Source organism: Seriola dumerili, unplaced genomic scaffold (genome assembly GCF_002260705.1).
Source record: "Seriola dumerili isolate Sdu_G_001 unplaced genomic scaffold, Sdu_1.0 BDQW01000056.1, whole genome shotgun sequence".
Taxonomy (NCBI): Eukaryota; Metazoa; Chordata; class Actinopteri; order Carangiformes; family Carangidae; genus Seriola; species Seriola dumerili.
The window spans coordinates 6,436,835-6,464,002 of NW_019174311.1; the positions used below are offsets into that span (position 1 = coordinate 6,436,835).

At 43.3% G+C, this 27,168-nt stretch overlaps 1 protein-coding gene across 1 annotated transcript in view; it reads right to left on the reverse strand.

Moving 5' to 3' along the window:
* Nucleotides 1–27,168, reverse strand: part of LOC111218980 (low-density lipoprotein receptor-related protein 1-like) — an 87,660-nt gene that overhangs the window by 10,095 nt on the left and 50,397 nt on the right. The window contains exons 22-70 of the mRNA XM_022741500.1: nucleotides 26,944–27,141; nucleotides 26,518–26,763; nucleotides 25,965–26,162; nucleotides 24,523–24,727; nucleotides 24,173–24,337; nucleotides 23,654–23,898; nucleotides 22,619–22,750; nucleotides 20,959–21,186; nucleotides 20,601–20,775; nucleotides 20,143–20,237; nucleotides 19,854–20,003; nucleotides 19,550–19,690; nucleotides 19,299–19,427; nucleotides 19,079–19,210; nucleotides 18,821–18,955; nucleotides 18,575–18,704; nucleotides 18,332–18,458; nucleotides 17,705–17,856; nucleotides 17,416–17,540; nucleotides 16,763–17,137; nucleotides 12,259–12,448; nucleotides 11,868–12,072; nucleotides 11,565–11,757; nucleotides 10,805–10,930; nucleotides 10,577–10,705; nucleotides 10,076–10,195; nucleotides 9,618–9,731; nucleotides 9,318–9,467; nucleotides 9,103–9,225; nucleotides 8,821–8,937; nucleotides 8,561–8,689; nucleotides 8,310–8,438; nucleotides 8,041–8,181; nucleotides 7,689–7,876; nucleotides 6,549–6,732; nucleotides 6,373–6,458; nucleotides 6,150–6,269; nucleotides 5,772–5,959; nucleotides 5,413–5,618; nucleotides 3,162–3,350; nucleotides 2,672–2,820; nucleotides 2,319–2,412; nucleotides 2,024–2,140; nucleotides 1,743–1,862; nucleotides 1,518–1,640; nucleotides 1,301–1,426; nucleotides 1,081–1,197; nucleotides 306–412; nucleotides 24–156 (exon numbers count right to left, since the gene is read on the reverse strand). Of these exons, the coding sequence (XP_022597221.1) occupies nucleotides 24–156; nucleotides 306–412; nucleotides 1,081–1,197; nucleotides 1,301–1,426; nucleotides 1,518–1,640; nucleotides 1,743–1,862; nucleotides 2,024–2,140; nucleotides 2,319–2,412; nucleotides 2,672–2,820; nucleotides 3,162–3,350; nucleotides 5,413–5,618; nucleotides 5,772–5,959; nucleotides 6,150–6,269; nucleotides 6,373–6,458; nucleotides 6,549–6,732; nucleotides 7,689–7,876; nucleotides 8,041–8,181; nucleotides 8,310–8,438; nucleotides 8,561–8,689; nucleotides 8,821–8,937; nucleotides 9,103–9,225; nucleotides 9,318–9,467; nucleotides 9,618–9,731; nucleotides 10,076–10,195; nucleotides 10,577–10,705; nucleotides 10,805–10,930; nucleotides 11,565–11,757; nucleotides 11,868–12,072; nucleotides 12,259–12,448; nucleotides 16,763–17,137; nucleotides 17,416–17,540; nucleotides 17,705–17,856; nucleotides 18,332–18,458; nucleotides 18,575–18,704; nucleotides 18,821–18,955; nucleotides 19,079–19,210; nucleotides 19,299–19,427; nucleotides 19,550–19,690; nucleotides 19,854–20,003; nucleotides 20,143–20,237; nucleotides 20,601–20,775; nucleotides 20,959–21,186; nucleotides 22,619–22,750; nucleotides 23,654–23,898; nucleotides 24,173–24,337; nucleotides 24,523–24,727; nucleotides 25,965–26,162; nucleotides 26,518–26,763; nucleotides 26,944–27,141 (7,596 nt within the window). The remainder of the gene's footprint in view (nucleotides 1–23; nucleotides 157–305; nucleotides 413–1,080; nucleotides 1,198–1,300; nucleotides 1,427–1,517; nucleotides 1,641–1,742; nucleotides 1,863–2,023; nucleotides 2,141–2,318; nucleotides 2,413–2,671; nucleotides 2,821–3,161; nucleotides 3,351–5,412; nucleotides 5,619–5,771; nucleotides 5,960–6,149; nucleotides 6,270–6,372; nucleotides 6,459–6,548; nucleotides 6,733–7,688; nucleotides 7,877–8,040; nucleotides 8,182–8,309; nucleotides 8,439–8,560; nucleotides 8,690–8,820; nucleotides 8,938–9,102; nucleotides 9,226–9,317; nucleotides 9,468–9,617; nucleotides 9,732–10,075; nucleotides 10,196–10,576; nucleotides 10,706–10,804; nucleotides 10,931–11,564; nucleotides 11,758–11,867; nucleotides 12,073–12,258; nucleotides 12,449–16,762; nucleotides 17,138–17,415; nucleotides 17,541–17,704; nucleotides 17,857–18,331; nucleotides 18,459–18,574; nucleotides 18,705–18,820; nucleotides 18,956–19,078; nucleotides 19,211–19,298; nucleotides 19,428–19,549; nucleotides 19,691–19,853; nucleotides 20,004–20,142; nucleotides 20,238–20,600; nucleotides 20,776–20,958; nucleotides 21,187–22,618; nucleotides 22,751–23,653; nucleotides 23,899–24,172; nucleotides 24,338–24,522; nucleotides 24,728–25,964; nucleotides 26,163–26,517; nucleotides 26,764–26,943; nucleotides 27,142–27,168) is intronic.

Here is a 27,168-nt window from a genome sequence, read left to right on the forward strand (position 1 = left end):
AAAAAACAATAACATTTCCTTACCAGCACTGCCACAATTCTCCTCATCACTGCCGTCCATGCAGTCAGGGTCAGCATCACACCGCCAGCGGATGGGGATACAGTGTCCGTTCTTACACTGGTACTGGTCGTTGTCACACTTCAGATCACAACCATGCTACAGAAAGATCACAGCCCATAAGACAGGAAGGATCAGCTTTTATACTTACAAACAAATACCAAACACCGGCAATTCAGCATTATTGTCAATCAAGATTAAATGTTATTTAAAGGTCACCTAAACACCCAAACAAAAAGTTTCTGCACCTCATCAGATCCATCAGCACAGTCATGGTCTCCATCGCACTTCCACCTTCCGGCAATACAGCGACCGTTTGTGCAGGCAAACTCACTTTCTGAACATTGTCGGGGCACTAGAGAAGAAGAAGAAGGACAATGTTCATGTTGATGACAACACTTCAACAGCACAAACACGGCACAAGCACATGGAAATTGTAGACCCTGAGGGAGGTTATGTGAGAGAATGAAAGGAGCTCAATAAATCTCAGTATTACTTTAATATAACTGATTAAATTTGAGTGTTTTATACATGTTCCCATATGTATACATTCACATTAAAAATAAAGTCTTGTGCAGTGGCATCTGGTGGCAAAGGAAATCAGTACAACAATGTTAAAAAAAAATGAATCTATTTAGAGCTCAGCCTGCAGACTCTCACAGGCGGGCGGGGATCACAGTTGGACATGAGAATGAAGATAGTGTGGAGTAAAAGGCACAGCAGGGAGGTGACACTGAATATGGGAGCAGTTTGTATGAAGGTGGAGTAACTTACCTCTGGCTCATGCCAACAGGACAGTATGAAATGAAACAAACATCAGATGAGGTAAGTCAGAAATGACAGGGAATGGATGTTAGTGCTGAGCAAGTGACTTAATATGCACAGCTAACAAGAATAAGGTGCAAAGTGAGTATGTTACCAGTGGACAAGGCGTGGTTATGAATGTAAGTGACACTGGACAAGGTGAGATAACAGATGCTGACAGTATGAAGGCTTTGTTTCCAAGCTCAAGGTGACACATACTACACTTGTCTTCATCCGAGTTGTCCCCACAGTCGTTGTCATAGTCGCACTGCCAGCGGCCCGGCACGCAGCGGTTGTTCTTACATCTGAACTGGTACGGCTCACATGTCCTCTCAGCTGCACAAAGCACAGAAAAATGTTACAAAAAAACCCCACAATTTGGAAACAACAGTCAGTACCACAAACATCTCTTCAGCACATCTGGAGAGAAGACTCTTACCACACTCCTCTTTTGGTTCATCTGACGCATCGCCACAGTCGTCCTCGCCATCACACTTCCAGCGAGCAGGGATGCAGCGACCAGAGTCCTTACATCGGAACTCGTCCACACCACAAGTCATCTGGGCTGGAGGGGGAAACATTTGGTGGCGGTTACACAGACAGCTAATCAGGATGACTCAGAATGAAGAAAATGAGAAACAAGCTGAGAGTCCTACTGCAGTTGGTGGGTTCATCAGATCCATCCACACAGTCGTTGTCACGGTCACACACCCAGACACGAGGTATGCAGCGTTTGGTGATGGCACACTGGAACTGGGTGGGGGCGCATGTGACCTCAGCTATGTGAAGGAATAACAGATTGTGTAAGAAAAGCAGAAGGTGAAAGAATAGCATTTCAGCCAGGCACTAACGGAAAAAAGGAAAAAAAGGCCTCTACTCACGGCAGTCCTTCTCGTCCTCTCCCTCTCCGCAGTTGTCCTGGCCGTTACAGCGGAAGATGCCTGGGATGCAGCGGCTCGGGTGGGAACATTTGAACTGGCTGGGCAGGCAAACATGAATATCTGCAGAGAAACAGAAACAAGCAGTAGATATGATGCTAATCACTAATCAACAATGAAGTGGTGTTGGTGGCATACAAGAAAAAATAGGGAAGGGTGCAGGTTATTAAAATTAAAGATAATTATTTGGGGTTGAATAAATGTATATAAACAGAGAGACATACCGCAGTTGGCCTCATCTGAGTTGTCCTGGCAGTCATTGTCTCCATCACAGATGTAGGCAGGGTTGGTGCAGATGCCTGTACCACACTGGAACTGCCCCGGCCTGCACTTGAATTCAGCTGTCATGGAAGAAAGGGTCACGATTTATCAGGATCACACTGAACTTACACCACAATATTTTTTAGCATTTCAACTCCACCCTGCAGAATGGCTCCTCTTATGATGAGTTAGAGTAAAACCTAACCCCATGCATGTACTATGTTACAGGACTTCTAATTATCTCTCTCAAACACTCACGGCAGTCTGCTGGCTCGTCCGACCGGTCACCACAATCATCCTCCGTGTCACATTTCCACCAGAAAGGAATGCACTTGTCGTTCTTGCACACAAACTACAGCAGGGAGAGGGAAATTAATCAAAGTGATGATATGGCATAACACCAGAGATTTACTGCCTCAGTCCCGTTGACAAACCAAAAGCTAGCTACTGTATCACTGGGCCACCGGCCAGCTGTCAATAGACGATCCCCAGGTATGAGAAGTTCATCAAACAAGTCGCAGCGAGACATCGAGATATGAAAATCCACTTATCAACTGTAGTCATTAAGTCATATTCACGTTGATGATGCAATGTTTACACAGCCTCCCTACCTGACTGGCTGTGCAGTTGGACATGCAGGTGCGCTGATCATTGGCCAGGTAGAAGTTGGTGGGACAGGCGCACTTGTAGCCTCCACCAGGAGCGAGGAGACAGAGGTTACTGCAGCCGCCGTTGTTCGTCTGGCACGGGTGGTTGAGCACTGGGAACGAGACAGAACAATGGGAAATGTTTTAATCTACAAATCTATTTCAAATCTATTTAATCTATTTATCTACAATAAATATGCATTTCAGAGTCTGTGTGTCTTTGCGTACATTTAAATTTTACATATAATGAATTCCAACACCTTAATGCTTTTTCATTTCTTCTCTCCTATACTAGATGTTCAGTTGGTATGTATCATATTGAAACAGAGTTAGGTACGACATGTTTAGCAGTATGGTTGTGAAATTTTAATTTAAATTTTTTCCATTGTTTCCCCTATTGCCTTAATAGCTTAATACACATCAGTTTCTACATGCTTCTTGTAAGTGCTCTGACCTTCGGGCTGGCGATAGGGATGGTAGATGTGGATGTCCATGGGTCGATGCAGGGTGCTGATCAGTGTGCTCTTGTTGGTACCCAAAGTCTTGTGAGCTCTGTTAATGGACTTCGTCTCCCAGTCGGTCCAGTAGATGTACTCCTCAAACAGAGTCATGGCAAAGATGTGAGGGATGTCGTGGCTTAGAACTGTGAAGCAGACAGACAAAGAACAAATCAATCACATCGTTTATGAGAAAATAACTGAATCATTCTTATTGAAGGTTTCCCATCATGGTCCTAAGTACAATCTAATGCCTTTCTAAATATATTTCAGAAATGTTCGATGTATTTGAGCCCAATAGGTCTCTACGATCTGCAGGAGCTGGTCAGTTAGTGGTGCCCAAAATCAAAATTAAACCAGGTGAAATGACTTTCAGCCACTATGCTGCCCACTGCTGGAACCAGCAAATCTGCCCGAACCATAACTGGCTTTAAAAGGAAGCTTAAAATTTAACTGCTCTATTCTCCTCTGCCTTCATTTAATCTTTTAATCTTGCACTTATTATACTTATTATCTATTTAATAATCTGTGTTGTTATACTGTTCTTAAACTGCTTTCTTATTATGCTTCTTAATTCTATTTTATGCTTCTTTTATTTCTCTGAAGCACATTGAATGACCTCTGTGTATGATCATGTGCTGTAAACAGCTGTTAGCAGTCTACATTCTGACTTGAGGTGAAGTGTGCATACAACATACAACAGCTGGTGTCTAATCAAATAAATATGACAAACAGGTAAACATTATACATGTTTCAAACTTCCATATTATTCTAGAAATTCAATGAGAAAGACTCAAAGACTCAAGATCCAAAGAGAAACTGCTGGTAAACTCTCGCACTGTTAATGACAGAAGCAGGGTGGGGTGCACAGCTACAGCGGCTCCACTATATCTGTGTGTTATGTAATGGGTTCTATGCTTCATTAGGCTTTACACTCCAATTGCACCTTTTCTGCTCCTATATTCTTGTCATATCATATGTTTGCTCTTAGTGTTTGAGGCTGGTGCGTTATGGAGAAACACCATTATTTTCTGTTGTAAAAGACAGCAATCCAAACACGTCACACATGCATGAATAGGCACATTCAGGAAGACACACATGGAGCAGACACACAAACTCTCTCACACACACACACACACACACACACACACACACGGCAGAAGTTCAAAACACCTTGTCATCAAGTGACTGTGATTTCAGCATTGATTTTAACAATTGCTTTAAACAATTAAAAGATTTTTTATCATGTGATAGGAGTGGGTTTACAACATCAGGTCGAACTGAGATATTAGTCAGATCAGCATTAAGCACCCTTTGGTTAATGCTTATCTAAATTCAAACAGACCAAATCTTGTTCTGCAAACACACACAAGGCCACACTGGTGTGTGTGTGTGTGTGTGTGTGTGTGTGTGTGTGTGTGTGTGTGTGTGTGTGTGTGTGTGTGTATCTCAAAGGAGGGGTGCATAACTCACTGGACATACTACTGGTAGACTAACATCACTGAGCTAATACAAGACTATGTGACCTTCTACGATGAATAGCATTTGTAATTGGATATAAATATTGGTTTTTGTTCAACATGCTTCCATCAGCACTGGTTTTCTTGCTGGAACATTATGTTGAATGAAAAAGTCACAATGCTCTTGCACAAGTGAGTTCTATAGATACAATCCCAGACACCCCCAGTTTTACATTATTACATTCTTCATCCAAGGAATGATGGATGCCATAGCTGTTGTGTTGTGTGTTGAGAAGAGCTTAGTGAATGTGAGAAATTTTAATACAGACGCCCGCTGAGCTCCAGAATTCCTCTGCACACCCAGTTGGCTGACAATATGAACTATTGTAGCGAGTGTGCTAGACAACTGAGCGCTATGCAGACGTCATACATGCTAGAGGCCTCACTAATGAGGACAATCTGCCCTATTCAGTGTTTCTGTCCGCTGAGCCTGTGCTGCAGGACTCTATCTGAGCTGCCTGCTTATGCTTGGTGGCATGTATTTATTTGACAAGAGGAAATTCATTCAGCACTTCCTTGATCCACTACCAGCGTAACTCTCATAATTAACTATGTTTGATCATGACTTTAAATTTAAGGAAAAACTCCTGTGAATATTTCTAGGAGCCAATACATAGACCAACACATGCACCTGGAGTCTCACACTGTCAACTATGAGTCAGAGTCTGAGTGTGTACTGGTACATTACCTGTGTGTCTACTGGTGCCATCCAGGCTGGCAAACTCAATGTAGTCCTCCCTGGCATCAGCCCAGTATATACGGTCATTGATGAAGTCAAGGGTTAGTCCATTGGGCCAAGTGATCTTATCCTCTACGATCACACTTCTGTTGGTGCCGTCCATCCCAATTCTCCCAATGTGAGGGTTATCACCCCAGTCAGACCAGTACAAGTATCTGAAGACAAGGGCATAAAGACAATTGTTCTAATTACAGTTACAGTTTAAAATTTAAAATAAATTTCATTAAAATTTAAAACATGTCCTAGAGGTTACCAGTTAAAATAATAAAGACACATAAGCTTAGTTTCAGGTGAGCTATGTTTCTCACCCATAGCGTACGTCCACAGCCACAGCACGAGGTTCCCTTAGGCCGTTGTTAACCAACACAGTCCGGTAGGCCCCGTTGAGCTTTGACACCTCAATGGTGTCCCGGCCTTTGTCACACCAGTATAAGTTTCCGCCAACCCAGTCCACTGCCAAGCCGTCTGGGTTACTCAGGGAGGTCCGGTGTAACACCTGTCAGTACAGTGGGTCACAGGGTTAAACAATGATTAAGTCAGTCCAGTTGGATACTTACACAACTTTCATGAAACTAAGTAAATATTATGGTTAATGTGTTGGCTGTACTAATTAACCAATTGGTCTTCAGTATCAATACAGCTCAAAATTCCCATTAGATAAAACTGCGTCTGATTTCCTCACTGACCTCCATGTTGCTGCCGTTCATATGCATGCGTCGGATCATGCTGCCCTGAGTGGTCACATCTGTCCAGTAGATCATCTGCTCTGCATAGTGGAAGTCCAGCGCCACTGCATTATTCAGACCCTGAAACAAAGGGTGGTACAGTATGAACAGTTGCATGGAGGAACTTCACCTTGATGTGTGTCAGTAGGTTAAATCGAGAACCAAAAACAGGTGAGACGCTCACCTGCTTTATAAGAGTGTAGTTGGAACCATCCAGGTTGAGTTTCCTCAGGTAGTACCGGTTAGCAAAGATTAAATATGGCTCCTCTTCTACAAACACCAAATAGAAAACTTATGCTTCAGGATTGAATTGGCTATGAGCAACCAGCAAAATGCAAACCATGCACGTGCATGCCTTACCCGATGTGGACTTGCAGATGGTGGGGTCATTGGGGCTGAGTTCAAAGCCATCCACGCAGAGACAGTGGAAGCTGCCATGTGTGTTGATGCAGCGCTGAGAACAGGGGTAGGTGGTTGTACACTCGTCTATATCCACACACGTTTTCCCATCTCGCTTCAGCTGGAATCCAGGATGACACCGGCACTGAAGAGGAACGAGAGCACAGGAGATGTGTCAAAATCTCACAGCCTACGGGTTCTGGCACTTCTCACTTATAGTCTGGAGCAATTACAAGGGTCTGCCACCACCTGTCATGAAACCTCTGCCACTCAACCTGATAGATGAGGTTTTTTTTTTTTTTACCAAAAGCCTAATTCTTTCCCAATTCCTATGTTAAGTGGTACCGATATCTCAACACTGATGTGCGCTGCATGAATAGCTTCAAATCTCATTTGCTAAGTTGTCTTACAACAGAGAGCATGGGTAAATGATAAGCTGACATCCACTGTGTCTGTAAAATAACAAGCAATGAACTTTTCATGAGCACATCTGTGTTTTGAAAGAACTCCAACGCACAGTCTCACACTTCCAACTACTCCCTCACTATTATGTGGGAATTTGCAGGATACTAAGCCAGTATATGCACAAAGGAAGTCACACAAATCTGTGATGGTGAAGCTATATACAATAACATGTATGAACTCAAATACTTACTCAATAGCTTCACCACACCCCCATCTGCATAAATACAATGTTTTTGGCATCCAAATTGTTCCTTATCATTTTTAAATGAAGCTCTGGCGACAGCCTCCACACCACAGACCTGAGAGTTCACATAGAGTTCGAGTTGTTCTAAGACTGGCCTCCTACTTTCAAGAAAGAGAGCCAAAACATGTTTTTTTCTTACATAACTGCATGCCTGAAGTGAGTGGTTCCCAACTTTTTTTTCTTTTTTTCTTTTACTTCAGGTCCTCAGTAACACCATACACCCCATTTGTCTGTGAGGTAACTGTGTGTCTATTATAATTTCTTGGCTAATTAAAATCAGTGAGTTCATGAAGTAATTTAATTTGCTTTAATTGCACTTTGACTGAAAACATTTGAAAAAAAAAAAAAAGAAAAAAATCTTTAAAAACAACCAATTAGGTGTTAAGTCTTACCTTGAAGCCAATCTTGAGGTCATCACAGAGCTGCGAGCAGCCACTCAGCTTACTGTTGAGACACTCGTTGATGAAGCAGTTGAGTTCATCAGAGCCATCACCACAGTCATCATTGCGGTCACACAGCAGAGTCTCATTCAAACACTTCCCATTATGGCACATGAAGGCTGACTCATTACACGTCCTCTCTGAAATCATAGGCAAATGGCTTGTTACATTAGTGTCACTGGGCGCAGCTACAGCCTGTCTGAACAAAAAGTTACTCATATCATGACTAATACTTCATTATTTTGGTAGAGAAATAAAAGTTATAAGAAGATTATTTTTTTTTTTTATAAATGGTAACACCTACCTGAGTCAGTGCAGCGTGGGTTCTTGGGAGCTTCATCTGAACGATCCTGACAGTCAAACTCCCCGTCACACTCCCATTTCTTCTGGTTGAGACAGCGACCGTTGGCACAGCGGAACTCTTCTGGACCACATGTTGGATATTCTACACCAGAACAAGAGTATGTTAAATATTAACCTCAGCCTCACTTGGCGGTATGACAAATATAATCACCAATCACATTCTCTCGCTCTCTATTTCTCTTTCATGACACAAATATCACAGACACTCACCACATTCTGGGGATTCATCTGAGCCATCGGAGCAGTCGATGTCATGATCGCACACAAAGTGTTTGGGGATACACTGTCTGTTCTGGCACATGAACTCATTCTCAGCATCGCAGGTGTTGTTGGTGTACACTGGAACCAAAAGAAACACACTGTTAATGGACATTGAACTTAGTTGGCGCACATTTTTCATCAATCACAACACAGAGAGGACAGATTTTTCCATGGGGGTATTTTGTAACTGTCCCACTCACTACAGCCAGCCTTGACACTCTCATCGGCTCCATCAGGACAGTCCTTGTCTCCATCACACTTCCAGCGTTGAGGCACACACATGTGGGAGCCGGGACACTGGAAAGCCTCTGGACTGCAGGTCTTGGACTCTGTGACAACATTATGGGAAAGTTACTTGATGATGTAACATCAGGAAGTCTTACGCCTACAGTCCAATGTCTTCACTGGGCGTGGGAGAAAGTACTTTTACATTGGTGAGTTTAGGTAATATGTCACTTACTGCATTTCTGGTCCTCATCAGAACCATCACCACAGTCATCAGAGCCATCACATACCCAATGGCTGGAAATACAGCGGTGGTTCCCACATTCAAACTGGGTGGATGTACAAAATTTGTCTGCAAAGGAAAGCAAAGAGAGCATTTCAGAGAAAATTATTTAATTCACCCTAACCGTAAATCATGTTTTTCCATGTGCAGCAGGAAGCCTAAAGAAAACAGTCTGGTTTTTCTGGTATGCTTTGTGTTTTCAAGAAAGTTCAGGGTATTTTGTGGAAGACTGACCACAGTGTGTCTCATCAGCTCCGTTCTCACAGTCATTCTCCTTATCACAGGTCCAACTCATAGGAATGCAGCGACCGCTGGGACAAGCAAAGAAGTTGACCGGACATTTAAGCTTCCTTTTATCTGCAAGACAACAGAAAAAAAAAACATGATATAAAATCTTTGAATGCTGTCAATTTTTCTTAAATTGTCAGAGGGGAAACAAAGCATGTAACCTGGGCAGTTTCTCTCATCGGAAAAGTCTCCACAGTCGTTGTTGCCATCACACACCCACGAGGACAGATAACACAGAGTTGTTTTCTCACAGCTCTGGAAGGACACTCCTTTCACTCCCAGGCGGAAGAAACGGGAGCAGTCTGTGGGCTCTGAGAAACATGGGAAAAGCCTTTAAAAACTACCTCAAACCTCATTCTTTTTAATTCATAGAGGAGAACCGACTTTTCCATTAAAATGCCCCTGGTGAATAAGGAGGGACAGGAAATACTGCTGAAGTGGAATTATCTTAGATGACTTACGGCAGTTCATTTCATCACTAGCATCTTCACAGTTGACCACCTGGTCACAGCGGCTAAAGTTGGAGATGCAGCTTCCATCTTTGCATTGGAACTCTCCTACTTTGCACAGGGTCACTGCAGAAAGCAGCAAGTTTTTAAATTCAGAAAGGGGGAGCAAATACACCTTCAAAAGCAAATACAACTTCCTCATTAAGTCAACTTTATAATTATGTACCTGCAAAAGAGCATTTCATTAGGCTAATGAAACCACTCTGCAGTTCTTCTCTGAGGAGTCATTTCAATTTGCAGATCAGGCAGTTTGATCAGCAAAAACATTGCAGTGTTGTGTGAGCAGAACAGTTAAAATGTGTCCAAATCTGGTAACATGTAAACCTTAAACAGGGGACTAACATGGTTTCTTTGTGCACCTGTCACCTTTTCGGTTAGCTGCACCTATAAAATGGACATGAATTACTTACTGTTGCAGGGCAGTTCATCTGAATGGTCTCCACAGTCATCCGTGCCATCACACCAGAACTGGTGGCCAATACAGCGGCCATTCATGCAGCGTCGATAGCCTTTCTTACAAATTCGATTGGCTGTGGAGGAAGAGCAGTTGATTATAGTTAACTTTGTTAAGTGCAGAATCATTTTTTTTGCATATTTTAAATATGACCTAATTCACCAGTTCACTATTTTATAACTGAAACTGATAATCTGTACTGTATATCTTAATTCAAATGGACTACTCTTTTCTCTCTACTGCACCTGTTAAATCAAAATGTAAATTTCTTTCCCTGGTCACATATTAGCATATTAGCCCATGCTCCCCCTCATGATCTAAAGATTTATTTCACTTGTGCACTCATTCTAAATTGCCTTGAATATGACAATCAGCTAATTACCTGCAAATTATAAAATAAAAAACTATGACCCGTGAGCTCATTGTACACTAACAAATAGCTCCTTAAAAAACTCACCACAATAGGACTGTTTCTCATCAGACTTGTCCTTGCAGTGGGCCATGCCGTCACATGTCAGGCTGTAGTTGATACAGTCACCGTTTCCACATTCAAAGTCATCCACACTTCCACATGACACGTTCAATACTGGCGAGGTAGAAACATTTGATTTAAACGACAATCGACCTTTTAATGAAGAGGAGCCTTTGTATATTGTGGTCCTAAAATAATCTCTCTCTCTCTTACAAGAGCAGGTGTTGTCTTCCAGAAGTTGTCTGTCTCCACGGCAACTGCAGTTGACCCGTCCATCAGATGTGGGCAGGCACAGGTCTTGGCAACCTCCGTTATTTGTTCGGCAAGGAGAAAACTCACCTGAGGAATGTATAACACAGAGTGTCAAGGAGACTTTTCTCTCTGCATGTCAAATGACAAAAGGCCCAGCATCATGTATGTAGTGTATCTAATGATATGAAGTCATAATACTTTGGCACAAAGAAAGTGTCATTAAAACATTCTGCATGAACTATTCTGATTGACCATATTTAGTCTGTATGAGCTGCCCTCCATGATGTACAAGATAAGACTCTGCAGCCATGCTCGTGGCTCTCTGAGGCTAAACGCCAACACCAACATGGCAACACGCTCACAATGGTAACAAGCAGTTATAATAAACCACACTCACCATCTTGGTTTAGTGTGTTAGCATGCCAACATTTTCTAATTAGCAATAAACAGGACAAATTAAAATTTTGACACGATGATGGCTCAAGAGAGAAAGTCAGGAGAACACCAAAAGTGATTACAATTTATCCTGACGGGAACATGAGCGTCTATCAGATTTCATGGCAATCCATCCGATAGTTGTTGAGGTATTTCAGTCTGAAGCAAAGTTGTGGACCAGCAGACTAACTGACAGACCAACAGCTTTTATAATACCAGTAGCATTATATAATTGAGAGGGGCAACCTATACAAACCGTACAATGACTACAGTGAATGATACTCACAGCTGTTGGTGTCATTAGCCACAGCAATGATTCCCATTGGCTGCTGAGGGATGTCAGCGCGCAGCACTTTCATGTCTCCTCCCGTGTACTTGTCAGCTCTGAGTACGGCCCTCCTCACCCAGTCAGTCCAGAAGATGTAGTCTCCATACACAGCCAGGCCAAACGGATGGACAGGTTCATTCTTCAACAACACCTGAAGAAGAAAATTGCAGGCATAAATTCAATGAACACTGAAATCTAACTCAACGCCTTGATGGTTTTTTTTTTTTTTTTTTTTATAGAAAAATGAAAGGGCTGTCTCACATAACGGCTGCTTCCATCATATTCACAGCGTTCAATCTTGTCCAAGGTGGCGTCGGAGAAGTAGAGTTTCTCAGCACGGTGATCTATGGCCAGGCCATTAGGAGTTTTAATGTCACTACCGATGATCACAAGCACGTTGGCTCCATTGAGAGACGCCCTCATGATGCTGGGAGCCTGCTCATTCCAGTTGGTCCAGAACATGAGACTATAGTGGGAACAAATGCAGGACAAGCATTATGATGTGCAGTGGGAGCTCCCAAAATGTCTTGGTATAAAAGTTATGGCTGAGTGAACTAAAATAAATCTGCTGTTCAAAAAGAAAAAAAGAAGGAAACACTATTGGAACTGGGCCCTGAGTGCAGAACACCAAGCTTCAGTGTTAATGACTCACTCCTGACACTCGTCCAGCACAAAGGCTCTGGGGTGGTCTTCTCCAGACATAGTGACCACAGTGTTGCGGTTATATGCCACAGAGCGGCTCTGGTCCACAGTGTGGCGAGTGATGGTAGAGGTTGTGTAACTGGTCCAGTACAATGTATCCCAACCGCGGTGGTACGCCAGGCCCTCAACTGACCCAACATCTGCGGAACAGAGAAGGAAGAGGTTGGCCCTTAGCAAATATTTTGGACCCTTGACGATAGTTTTTCAGCCTGTGGTTCCTTTGTTGCTGTGCAGCCAAAGCTTGAGAAGAACACACTCTTTATTTCACTATAAAAAAAATATCACCTCTCAGGGGTCTTAGTTGGAGCTTTAATGAGGACCTTCACTGAGAATTCATCAAATCATTAATCACTGTCACAGGTGTAACAAGTTGCCCCCATGGTTAACTCTGTGAGGCTTTATTAAAGAGGCAGCGGTAAATGCTTTTAAGGTTTTCCCCATCTTCCCACATCAATTCATGAATGGAAAAACGCTGCGAGGAAGATGGTCAAGGTTAAAAAGAAAAGTTAAAAAAGAAAAGAGTAAAATGGAAGCGGTACCACACAGATCCAAGTATTTACCACGCCTGCTGTTCCTGGAGAGAGTTTAAAGAGTCTGTATCATCCTGTCATTTCATGGCTGGCTGCCTGCACATACAAATACAGCTCCCTGTGGACACACTCATTCATGGTGACTCCTTGTTCTGGGAGGAAAATTGCAAGTAGAACAGCTTGAGACACTTTAGAGACACGGAGCAGGGTGAAGAAGTCAGCCGTGAATGGCAAAGATAAAGCAGCTGCTGCTCTCGATATCCATCGTCCTTTCATCTTGCGACCCCCACTCATAGTACATATAGTAGGAACACTATTTTTATCTGTGCTTTCCACATGACACACAACATCATGGAAAAGGACACTGTACTGCAGTCTTACGGGCTCCAAGCTCTGCATCCATCTGTTTTTAGTCACACTAGCAACCACCTTTATGACCACTTACACCCAACAATAAAAACCTGACCACTCCACACAACTGTTTGCTCTTGGCTGAAAGTCAATAATTGTCCTTTAAGAGATGTTTCAGATGAATGTCAAAGTGCTACAATCAACCTTAATGCAGGACAATTTTAAGGCAGAAAATGCTGTTTACACAGCGTCACGCAAATAAAATCGCTTGTGTTTTAATTTCATCCCTAGTCAGGTTGCAGAAAACACAAATGAGAAAAAGGTGTGCATGAGCAGCTAACTGCTGGGATTAAAGGAAGATCCCACGCTGAACAGGAATGAGTAAAGTTCGTTCAAGCCAGTATTATGTAACGAGAAGCAACACAGTGTCCCCTCCCCTTGCCTGGATCAGCTCAGCCCCTGGTTACTGTGCAAACAATGGAGAAAAGCTGTTGGGAAGACCATTGCCTCTCAGAAACAGAACCTTTCTGACAATCACAGGAGTAGAGCTGTAATCCAAGTGACACCTGAAAATGACTAAGCTTTTGTTACTCTTTATTCTGATCACTACTTATTTATTTTCCTTCAATGATTGAATGTCGTGTTAATTGTGCAGTGACTCTTCTGCTGGTGGAGTCTACAGATTACAAGTCTGCGAAGAGCTTCTAAATGGACAGTATGCCTCCTGCCACGGTGACCACTTAGCATCAAGTAGCATTGACTGTTTTTAAAGTGGAATGTCTGTTAGCAGATACTGGGATGAATTTGTCCACTGTTACCTGCTTCAAGAAATCAATACAGCCATAGAGTACCTGCTGCACATCTCTCCAATTTTGTGCCAAACTCCTCTTTGGATTACACAGGAGATGCTGAGACAGCCAAGGAAAAGCCAGCCTGCTCTTTAAGGTCATGTTTTTATTGTTGGATAGCACATTATGGCACCTTGATATATTTTTTTTTTTTCAGAAAAGGAAGGTGGCATATCTAATTATTTTTAAATCCCTTACATTTCTTCAAACAGCTGGAAAACAGGAAGAGACAAAATTTTAGAGGGATTCAGCCACATGGTGACAGGAGCACGTGTGACTCAGGAGACAGTGGACTTCAACCATCTCTGGGCACTTGAAAATTAATTTTGACCAAATAATAATGGACCATATATTTTTGCGAGTCAAATTTTCAGCTCGACACACAAACTAAAAATAAGCTGCAATATACTCTTTCTATTCTGTTTTCCAGAGGGAGCATCGACTATCAATGTCAATGAAGTGGTCAACTGACAAGTATGATATTAACTGCTTAACTAATTGCTATTGTTATGAGAGTATTGGCTGTCTTAATGGAGTGTGGTCATGCCTGTGACTAACACAATTTCAGACATGAAATGGAGTCAACAAATGCATCACCCAGACACTTTGTGAACACGCTGCTCTGATGCGTAACATTAACAGGCCATTACACTAATTACTCAGACTTTTATTGTGAATGCATGGAGACTTTGGGGATGCAAGGAAACTGCAGCAGCCTTGGCGAAATGAACCGGGCAGATGAGACTTTGATTAAGGCTGTGGTGCCTATCCTGGATGGGCTAATCCTGGTGACTGGCCTTGTTGGCCAAACCCTCGTCATCACCATCCTCACTGGCAGGAGGAGGAAAGGAAGTCAACCCCCGCATGGTACAGACACCCTGCTGCTTGCTCTGAGTGCTGCTGACCTGCTGCTGCTGCTCTGCCTCCCCTTCCACACCTCTGCTATCACCCTGGGCTTCTGGCCTTTTGGCAGCTTCCTGTGCAAGGCCATCAGCTTCCTGGGTGTGGCCTGCTCGGCTGCCTCAGTTTTTACCCTGGCAGCTTTGGCTGTGACACGCTACCTCACAGTGGTTCACCCCACCTGGGTGTACCGTTCAAGAATGCACAGACGTATAAAGTTGACAGTAGCTCTGCTCTGGATCCCTGCCTCAGCCTTGGCAGCTCCGCAGTTTGCCTTCCGCACCATTACCGTGTCCAGCGCTGTGTACTGCTTTGCCTTCCTGTCTGACTTCAGCCAGCTGGTCTACAGCATCGCTCTTTTCCTGTTCGGCTTTGCGCTACCACTAGGCATCATTGTACTGATGTATGCCAAGATCTACTGTTTTCTTCAACATGCGCGTCTGCTGGGGAACGCTCCCCAGCTGGAACGCTACCAGAGCCAGGTCACTCACACTTCAGCTCTCCTGGTCCTGGTCTTCACTCTCCTGTGGCTGCCCTCCTATGCCCTCATGTTCTCCTTCATTGGAGGAACCATAACAGGCTCACCTGGCTACAACACTATTGCCATCCTGGCCAGACTGTTGGCATCCTCAGTAGCAGTGGTAAACCCTGTACTGTATGGCTTTGTGTCTCAGAAGTTTAGACGAGACTTACTAGAGCTGGGGAGAGAGCGCTGGGCATGGTGCAAAAGCTGTCTGATTGGCTGTCCTCATGTGATGAGCAGGGACATGGTACAGCCCTTTGAGCTGGACACAACCTCAGAGAGAGGCCAGAACTGAGTCTTCGACCAGAAGAAAACAGTGCTACCACATAATTTACTTAACCCTGGAATTAAAGCTACTTAATTTGGACAAAAGTAATATTGTGATATTAATAAGAATATTTTTACTATATCTCTTTACATTTATATATCACTACATGGAAATGTATGCAATATTACATATGACATACTCGAGGTGATGTGAATTTCAGAATGAAGTAAAACACAGACACAGTATGAACATATTATTATGTTATAGTTCTAATAAAAGATAATGTAATGATCATTTTGATTTATTGCACAGTCTCATCTGGACTAGTGCTCTCCTCTAACTTTGGCTGGATTAACTCTTCCTTGTGGAATAAATTCTGTAGTGAGTGGATGAAATAATAATGTGGAGAAACTAACCATGATTCTTACAATCTGCTCAAACCCTGATCTCAAGGCAACATCAATAAACACACAAACCCTGTGCACTTTTCTTGTCCTTCCTATCAAATAATTTATGTTTTGAATATTGCTTGCTGAGAACAGGTTCGGTCCAAGGCTTTTAAATGCAATGTTTTTCTGGATGGAGTTCAACAACCTACTCTTGAATCATTTAAAAAGAGTGTGTTTTAAAAGACACTTCAGTGTTGAAACAAGCAAAAAGCAGTCTCTGTGTGCGCGTGCGTGCGTGCGTGCATGCGTGCGTGCTTGTGGTCTTCAAGCAGCAGCCCTAAGTGATGTCAGTCTCCTTTGGTTGAGAAGCTGCAGCTGTGTGTACATAACAGTGGATCCTCCTGGGTGCTTGTGTTGTCAAAATGTGTGATGATGGCTGTTTACAGTGTCGAGGGGACGAGGGACCACATTCAATTATTAATGGAGAGGATGAAAGAAAGGGTACCAACTAGGCAACACAGTTGAAATATATGTATTCAGACTGAGTGGAGGGAAAGGTTTAGGTGTAGCAGTGAGTGATGCTTAGTGGAGCTTTGTGGATTTTCTGATGGAAAAAATGAATGCGATTGATGACTCCACACTTACTGTCCACCACAATCTTGCGGTCTGTGCCGTCATCATTGATCTGCTGGATGTTGCCAAAGTGGATGTCGCTGAAGAAGACGCGGTTGGCTCCCTTCCCTCCACCGCCATGGTAGTCAAAGCTGAGGGCGATGACATTCTTCATGTGATCAGGGTCCTCAAACGGCTTTATTGGCGCATTGAGGTTCGTTTCATCCGACAGGTGAATGCTCTTCAGAATGGTACGCTCCGAGTACAGCAAGTATCCGTCATAGTCGCGGCAACTGCGGTTGTCCTCTGCCAGCATGCCATGAGCACAGGCGCAGGTGCGCTCCCCATTGCCACGGAAAAGACACAGCTGTTCGCAGCCGCCGTTGTTGTCTTTGCAGACGTTGGTGCCTGGGGAGAGTGTGACACGTTTATGGGGTGTGTTGTTAAACAAATAATGAGCCTGGTTAAACACAGCATTTCATCGATTCCTGGGGGGTGTTTATTAAGTTGGGAGTTTTTATCATTGTGCATGTGAGGGCTTGTTCTTATCTACAGTGAGGACAAACACGCAGCAGCCCACTGTGCTTGTGAGGACGTTTAAACTTTTTATTGAAAAAGCACATTTTTAGGGTTCATGTTTAAGTTTGGATGTTTGTGTATTTGGGTGATTTGTGTGTTTTTCCTACCTTGCTGCCTGGCCCTGTTGAAAACCTTGATGTCTTTCAGTTGTACGCCAATGCCGGTCCTGAGTTGCACAGCATCTGTTGCATTGTCTTTGCTGCCTCTCTTGATGGAGCCATTGGCATGAGTCCTAAACAAAAGACAACAAAACTGTGAGCCAATTCACACTACATTACAATATGAAATATTTCATATGATTCAAAGGCTGTTATTCATTAAAAAGTATGGATAGATGATTTAGAACAATGGAAAAAGATGGTTCAACGATCAAACAAACATATCAACTTCACTGACCTATCACTCCAGTAAATGTATTCCTCAAAAACAGACACAGCAAACATGTCCATGTTGTTGTTGGCAAGCACCAGCTCCCTGTTCTCTCCAGTCTCCAGGTTGATGCGTTCAATCTTGTCTGTCCTGGCATCGCACCAATACAGAAGACCCTCCTGCAGAGACGGAGCAGGAATGAAATAGTGTCGATTATTCAAGTCACATTTTCACAGCGCAGATTAAACATAAAAGGTATTTAGCAAACTGTTTTGATGGTATCCTGCTGTAAAAACACTAAGACATCAAAATCATTTTAATGTCCGCTTTAGCTTGTGTGCTACAGCACTTAATGTTAACAAATCAATATATAACAATGGGAGATTTTTATATTATATTGTGCAAAGAAAGGAACTATTGTGAACTACCATTGTAGCTACATTAAATCAATTTAACTACATATGATAATTTAAATTGCATTTTATGAAACCGGGGCGTATAAAGAATCAGTAACAATAATGATAATTCTCAATGCACAGCAGAGCATGGTCCAGTCTCTGAAACATCATAGTGTATCTGTTCAAACTAGACATCAAATAAGAAAAATGTGTTTAGGGATATGTAAAGCAGTATGATTTCAGCTTTAGTCCACACCTCGTAGTCGATGGAGATTCCATTCGGCCAACTGATGCTCACATTGACCATGACCAATCTCTGGGAGCCGTCCAACCGAGAGCGCTCAATACGAGGGTACTGACCCCACTCAGTCCAGAACAGATACCTGCACACAGCGACACGAGGAGATTTGAAAGTGCATGTCAGGGGAAATAAGAAAGACAACTATATAAAAGTACTTTAACACTATTGCAGAGTTAAATTGTTGGTAGAAAGTCTTACCCTTTCACTGGGTGGACAGTTATGGCTCTGGGTTTGTCCAGGCCCTGGGAAATGACGACATAGCGGAACGAGCCATTCAGCCTGGCCACCTCAATCACGTCGAATCCCTGGTCAGTCCAGTAAATATTTCCTGTGAAAGTAAAGGGATATAAATCAGCTACTTCTACATACTGTGCTTGTGCAATTATGAAGTATGCAAGTGTTGAACAGAATTAAAATAGGGTTTCGAATCGGCTTTGTCTAGACCTGCTATCCAGTCAACGGTGATGCCCTCCACCCGGCCGATGCCATTGGTGACCACATCTTCTCTCCACGTCTGATCTCTCTTAGCCCTGCTGATGGTGCTCAGGCCCATGTCCACCCAGTAGATGGTGTCATTCTCTGAAAAAGAAAAGATCTTTTGTGTCACTACCTACCAATACCCACTTCACTTGGATAATGACAGCTTCAGGATGTCACTCAAGCGCAGCCATCTAGTTACTAATGTCCCTCAGTGTCACTCACCTGCGTGGAAGTCGATGCCGACGGCCAGAGAGGTGCCAGACACTGGCACCAATGCGTCAGATTTGTCTGCTGGGTCGAGTGGAATTCCTCTGATTCCCTCATGAACAGAGTAAAGAAGGAAAGAGCCCATACCTGCTCAGAGAGAGGACAATCACTTTTTGTTTTTAGGACATACTGCATTTCTACTGTATGTTTGAATGTAGCTGTGAAAGTGTCTTACCTTCACAGGACTGCTGTCCTGTCTTGAGGCTGTACCCTGCGGTACACATGCAGGCCCTGGTTGTTGGTGAGGTGGGGAGACACAGCTGTGAGCAGTCACCATTGTTGTTACTGCACAGGTTGATACCCGCTACAGGAAAGGAAGAAGATCAGTGAGAAACAAAAAAAAAAACTGAGAAATGGTTTTGAGACAGAATAAAAAGCAGTAACTTTTTTTTTTTTTTCCAAATTATACAATTACATAATTCTTACCTTTCTGCACATCCTCATCATAGATCCTCATGTGCATCATAGGGGACGTGTTGTTTCGCAAAACCTTCCAGGTTCCTCCATCCTTCTTGTCACATGTTCCTATCTGGTCAGTTCCTTGATCTGCCCACCACAGCTTGTCTCCTACAGTGAGGGAAATTGATTCACATCATTGTATGTTACCCCCTCGACATGGGCTGGTGATTCTGAGATATGGATCTGCCTTGAATATAAGCAGTAATATGATGTAACTATTAAAATTGCATACAGAAAATGAAGAGTAGTAGCATTATCTTTTTCATCTTACCCATGATAGCCAGTGCAGTAGCCTTGGTAAGTTTGCCTTTAACACCATCCAGGATCTCCAGTTTAGATCCATCCATCTGACACCGGTTAATGGTGCTGTTTCCTGAGCTGATCCAGTACAGCTGCTCTTTTTCATAGTCAATAGAGAGGCCTGAGAGGAAGGAATAATGACGCTATTATAGATACACACATCTATGCTTAATCTGTACTTTCACACTATAGAGTTAAACAGAAATTCAGTATTATTCCGCTGTCAAATATTCTTAGGAGGAGGGGGTACATCAGCTTACCTACTGGTCCCTTCTGATTGGTGAAAAGTGTGGTGCGGTTGCTACCATCCATGTTCGCCATGCTTATGTTGTCACCATCAGTCCAGTAAAGTTTCCTGAGGAGGGATATGAACAGTATTAGATGTGGAGAGGAGCTGAAATCTATTTTCTGAAGAAGAACAACACTCTACCAAAGACCCATTACAGAACAAAGAACATCAGGGGGAGAAACAAGTAGGTCAATGAAGAAGAAGCATTAGGAGACTGACTGCTGTGTATCAAACACCTAGACCAAAGTGTACTCTTCTGAACAATAAGTTTAAGTAAGTAAAAGTAAGTAAACTAAGAAAACTGTGCAATCTGGTCAATTAAAGTCAGTAGAAACTTAATGAATTATTATTGAAGAAGAGAAAAAGAACCCAGAAAAAGAGCATCAGATGGAGTGATCACATTTTAGCCTGACTGACTGGAACACTCACCCCAGTAGAGGGTGCACCACCAGACAGTGGGGCTTGTCTAACCCCTGGATGACAGCATTCTTGAAAGATCCATCCAGTCTGGCCACATTGATCTGCTTCTTATTGGCATCATAGCTGGTCCAGAAAAGGTTTCTGGACACCCAGTCTACAGCCAGCCCATGGGCATTAGGAAGGTCTGGGGAGTTTCAGAACCACAAAGGAAAAGGTTATAGCTCCATGAGCATGCAGTGTCCAGAAACTCGGAATTTCTGGACTTTCAGACAGAAAACTGTATTTATGAAAGTCTAAACTTTCCTAGTGAAATAAAAAGAATTAAATCAAAACAGGAGTAACAAGACACTCCTGGGATTGTTCCTACCAGCAGACACAACAGTCTCCACCCCTGTGCCGTTGATGAAAGCTCTTTTGATGGTCTGTGTTCGAACATCTGACCAGTAGATGCGATGCTCCACAGCATCATAGTCCACCGCTGTCACATTGTCTATGTCCGGGACAGTGAAGGAGATGATGTAATTGTAGTAAGGGTTGTCGATGTCGACACCTCGGATCTCGATCTGACGAGCATAAAGGAGGAATTTGCGGGACTCTGAAAAAGAAAAACACACACAGAGTAAGAAATACTTTTAATCACTTCTATTGCATTTTTAGAAATGGTTTCTGTGTTTCTTGTCTACAAATGAAGAGAATGACAAAAAGAGGAAATGCAGATATACACTAGTGGTGTCACAATATACCAGTATTGATGACAACCGAGACATTTAAAAAATGAAATATTGATATTGTGTTAATAATACACATAATGCAGATGTTAGGCCTTGTGGATCTTTTGTTTATCAGTTCATCTGGTTGCCTTTTCACTATCTATAAAGTGTAATTGTTCTTTTTGTACAGTTTTGGTTACAGACTCTCTCAAGGACACACAAACACAAAAACTAAATGAAAGATTAATTTGACTAATAGTATTTGTTTTCTTCAAATTTTGTATATATATTTAATTACAATAATATCGCAACAGCCCTAATATACACATATGGAATCAGTTGGGCAGCTTTTCTAACCTGCATGTCTTTCACATGTGCAAGTCCAGTGTTAGCCTTGAGACTTAACATATGATTTAGGATGACTTGAGGCAGAAATGCTTTTCTCGGTATAGAAATCCCCTTTCTCAAGTTCAGGTTTGTCCAATTCCTACTGTCATAAATTCAGAGTGATTAAAGGTTTAGTTAAGTTTAGGCTTCTTCTCACTGTACTAACAACACAATCAAAAGGAGGGTCAAACTGACCAGTTAGTAACACGTTGCCGTTGTCGAGGCTTGATTACCTCTAGGGAGATGGCAGGTGGATGTAACAGACAACTCCCTCTCAATGAAGTGTGTGTACAAATGAAACTCTGTGGTGAATGTGTCAGGGTACGAAAAAAAGAAAACCTCAGTTTGGCTGAAACAGCTCAGCTCCCTGAAAAATCCCGTGTTAACAGAGAATGCATCAGATGCCCTCTAATCCAATTATCCTTACATCTACACCGCTGAGATGAGGATTCTTCTGTAGAATGCTCAACATTTAGACAGACACTCGGAGTGAGAGGATGTGCTGACATGCACAGAAATTCTCACAGCTACCCCTCAAACTCATCCTGAAACCCACTCATGAAATCACACTACAATAAATGAAGACCTCAGCACATCACTAGTTACAGTCTTTTATATGAAAGTGAAGAAGGCTGTGTGGCGCAAACAAAGATGCAATCATGTCTTTAGTCATAAGAGACGGCAGCTAATGATGCTGATGTCTCGTTCGGGAGAAGACCGTCGGGAGAACACGCCGCAGTCCTCAAAGTCGTAAGAAAAGACTCCTGCAAACAAAGAGTCTGCCCGTGGCTCCTTGATGACAAGGACTTTTGTGTCATCACTGCATTGCGTGTATATTCTCCACGACAGTGGTTTTTAAGGTAAGAGAAAATGTCTGTAGGTGTGTGTGTGTTTGTAAGAGTATAAGTGTGCAACAGTATCTGTCCTTACCTTTGCAGGTGCGTTTGTCAGGCTGCAACTTCATGAGGTGAGGGCAGGCACAGGAGAAGGTCTGGTTAAAGTTGATGAGACAGAGGTGGGAGCAAGGCCCTCTACCATCACTGGTGGCACACGGGTTGGGAGCTAAAAGAGAGAGAAGAAGAAGAGGACATGTGGTATATGAGAGACACAGATAGAGAGGAGGAGGCATTTCCTTATAGGCTGCAGTGAATATGATATTTCAACAATTTAGAAAAAAGCATTTAAGTGACCTGTACAGTCTTGTATCAGACTAAACCAATAGCTTGAATGTGAGATGCAGTTTCCAGAGTGTCACAGTCAGGAGTTATTTTCTCATTTTCCTGAGTGTAATGGACCTCTCCATCAATGAACCCTCAAGGAAAATGAGAGCGCAGAAACAGAGTTTGTCTACCAGACCTGTCAACACAGCTTGTTGCCTCATCACTGTCATGGGCATTGGTTGCAGCTGTCGATCAACAACGTTGTGAGATCTCTCTTTTTCTGCCTCTAATTACAGGACCTAGTGCCTCTCTGCTGCCCACACACCCCTGGGATCCCATAGCCATTGGCTACTGAACATCAAGGTGACAACTCAATGTGACAGAATCCTGCAAAACAATTCTCACAGTCCTACTGCCATCTTGCCAATCATGTGTGTCTCTGAGATCAACACATGACATTTAAATCACAGGAGGAGGCTTTTATTTCCTACCCAGCCGGTGGGAAATGCCAAACAGAGGTGACTTTTTGATCAGCAAGGCAGCAAGAGGCATCCAAATTGCTGCCGGTGTGGGGAGACAACGTGGCTCACAGCTCTAAAAGGTCAGCTGATCTTGGGGGAATAGGAGCTGTGAATCAACATGGTCGCAATGAACTGTGAGCTTGTCCCCATTCTCCTTAGAGTTAAGGTCCAAATCAGTCAGCTGGGTGACAGGCAGCGGTAAATCGGTGATATAGGTTCTCTCTATCTGTGAATGTGCGTTTCTCTATGAGCATTTATGCATCTGTGTCTGGTGTGCAACCTACCCTGGGGTTGTCTGGACGGATGATAGACCTGCAAGTCAAAGGGCTGTGTGTTGGTGCGCTGGACTACAGTGACATTGTGTCCTGTCCATTTGTTGGCTTTGGCAAGAGTGTTAGTCCTCCAGTCAGTCCAGTAGACCTCGCCTCCATACATGGTCACAGCAAAGGGGTGGGATAAATACTCATGTCCCCGCAACACTTCAATCAGCCCAGAACCGTCGTACATGGCAGAGTAGATAGCATCTGACCTGGAGAGGGATTTAACGCACAGATGTATACTTTACATAACAGGGGCAACATGTGTATCAGCTTAAGTATATGCATGTTGCTCGTGTGACTAGAAGAGTGTGTAGATGGTACGTAGTTTTACAGAAGCACAGCACCTCTGGATGTTTATTACAACATGTATAATAACAAGAAAAGAGAAAAAAGACAGAGCAAGTGAGTGATGCAACCAGTGAGTGGGTGGGTGCAGTGAAATGAAAGCACTCTGTATATTCAGAGACTAGTGGCAAATGCTACCTGGCATCAATCCAGACAATGCGTCTTTCCATGTAGTCCACAGTGAGTCCGTTGGGCCAGCCGCCACTGCCAGTTTCCCTATGGATAGTGCGCCTGCCTTCACCACTCATAGATGCTGCCTCAATCCTGGGGAGACTGGCATCCCAGTCTGTCCAAAATAGAATACTGCCAACAGAAAATAATCAGTGTGAGGGGGGGGATTATCACAGATGTGTAAAAGGTATATACATGTCACTTTCAAAGAGAATACTGTGGGAGGAATGCATCTATGTAATTTATTCTATGTAAGAACAACACACACATGTAAGGGGTGTTTATGGCTTTAGAATGCCTTGTTCTATGTCCCTTACCCGTCACGAGGGTCTAGGGCAATAGCCCGGGGATGCTCCACTTCCCCAGCCAGCAGGGTGGTTCTCATGGTCCCATCCAACTTGGCCACTTCAATTTGGTCCAGATTGCTTTCCACCCAGTAGATGTTTCCTGCTATCCAGTCCACAGCCAGACCTTCTGGAGTAGCCAGTCCATACTGGATCACCACCTCAAAACTGGTCAGGGCTAGACAGGAACACACAGAGAAAATGGGACTTAAAACAGAGACTGATCATTTGTTGCATTTTATGGCATTTTAATGTCAGTGGTCTTTAAAGCAGAAAAAAAGAGCAGTTGTGATCCAGCTAATTTAGTTTAATAGCTTGGCTCATTTCACATTCTCCAGGGTGAGCGAATCTCTAGCCAGCACATATGGTTCATTGCAAAAAAAATAATCCCTAACAAACACAGAGTTGTTTAGAATTCTTTACTCTTGTGGAATCCGTCAGTGAATGGCATGCACTGCTGCTGTGTCAGTCAGTTCGACCTCGATTAGCAGTATCTTCCCAACCCCACTGCCCCACTTCTAAGAAAGACCTCCCTCTCTTTTTATTATTTCCCAGAAACCACTGGCTGTCATGCAAACTAAGTGCAAAACCAAAATGTGTCATCATCTCTGGCTGAAGGCGATCAAGACAAGTTCTTCACAAGTCCTTCCAGTAGTAATTAGAGGGAGTGGGATAGGTCTTCTTCAGTTTGCTTAAAGGAATGCTGGAGTTATGGCTGCCCTTCTGTGTGTATGGGTGGGTATGGGTATCTGTATTAAGAAGTTGGCACAATCCAGTGTATGCCAACAACTTTGGAGATGCTGAAATTGCTTCAATAACAAGCAGCAGGAGCTGATGTATGAGTTGTTCACAATGTCTCGGCTCAGAGGCCCTGTTTTAATGGTGAAGTTGGATGGCTGGGAACTGGAACTACAGTGTGTTGTGCCTCCTACGCTACATCAGTGTTCTGGCTGCAGTCACGCACAACGAGTACTGAGATAAATGGGAAGAGACAAAGCCTTCCGTGTGCCCCCTAAGTGCTGTGCTGGGAACACAACCTTGATTGGCAAGGAGACCTGGGGTTTTGGAGCAGGAAAGGCCGACCGTGACCTGGGAGATTTATTCAGGGTCACAGACCGCCACTGCTGACCACAGACTCTTTTTAAAAACATTTGGCTCTGAGAAATTACAGAGTGTATTTGCTCAGCGGAAGTTCATTTCTATGAAATGCACAGTTAAGCACAAACATGATTTGCTATCTCAGAAGGAACAGTCCACTTTGCTATTTTCATTGTACTTACAAAGAGATGACACTGAAAAATGAACTCATTACAATGTAAATTACACTTTACTGAGTAGCCATTCATTCCACCACCCTATCTATCTCTCAGCATAACCTAAAATTACAGAAAGCTTTAGCTTACTGGCTTCCTCACCTCCATTTTCAGACAGTTTCCCACGGTAGATCTTGTCCTCCACGACATCAGTCCAGTACAGGGTGCTCTGGTTGAGGTGAAAGTCCAAGGCGATGGTGTTCCTCAGGCCTGGCACCAGCACACTGAACTCCCCCTTGTGCAGCTCAATCCTTCTGATCTCATGGCGGTTGGAGAAGATGATGAAAGGCTTGAAGGGATCTTAAGGCAAAGAAATAATACCCAGAAAAGTGTTAGCATCTCACCATAGTAAATCTCATCACAAAACCCCTTGTTGGTCTTTGATCAAATCCTGCCGAAGCTGTCTACACCCCCCTTCTATCTGTCCCTTCCAAAGGAAAAAAAAAAAATGAAGGGGTCTGCTGCTAACTTTGTGGAAAAAAATACCTTCAACACCATGATGCATTAAAAACTGTATATACATACAGTAGAATCAGCATTGTGTAGCTTTTTCAACAAAGTAAAAAAGTGTTACTCTCAATCTGAAGCCAAAAAGAAACTCTTCAATTTGTAGGACTGAATGAACTCTTTACGCCAAGTCCTCATCCTTCCTTACCAGTGCTTTTGCAGCTCTCCATGTCAGACTCCAGCTCCCAGCCCTCGTAGCACGAACACTTGACGCTGGATTTCTCCTGCTCGCACTTCTGGCTGCACTTAAGGTGTTTGGCACAGAAGCTCTGAATCTGGCAGGTCTTATTGTCAGCTCCCAGCTCCATGCCCAGGGGACAAGAGCACATGAAGCCTTCCCCGGGAATGATGCTGCAGTTGTGACTACAGCCACCGTTGTCCAATGAACACAAGTCTGCATGCAAGAAACAGAGATGAAAAGGCTGGAGTATATCCGAGACAGGAGAGCTGTGAGTGAGCGAGTCTGTGTATGTGGTGTTTGGAATATCAGAGGGCAAAATAACCAGGTACTGAAACACATCCTCATGCTGTGCTTTATGTGTAGAAATGTTTTTGTGAATAAAGAATGTTTTACCACAAAGTTTCTCGTCAGAGCCATCCGGACAATCGTCAGTGCCATCACACAGCTTCTCAGCAGGCAGACAGATGGAGTCGTTAGTAGCGCACATGTGGTGAGACAACTTGCACACCAACGCCTCGCAGTTATCCTCATCCGAGTTGTCCTCACAGTCACTGTCGCCATCACACACCCAGGCCTTGCTAATGCAGCGAGCTGACAAGACCACAAAACGTCAACTTT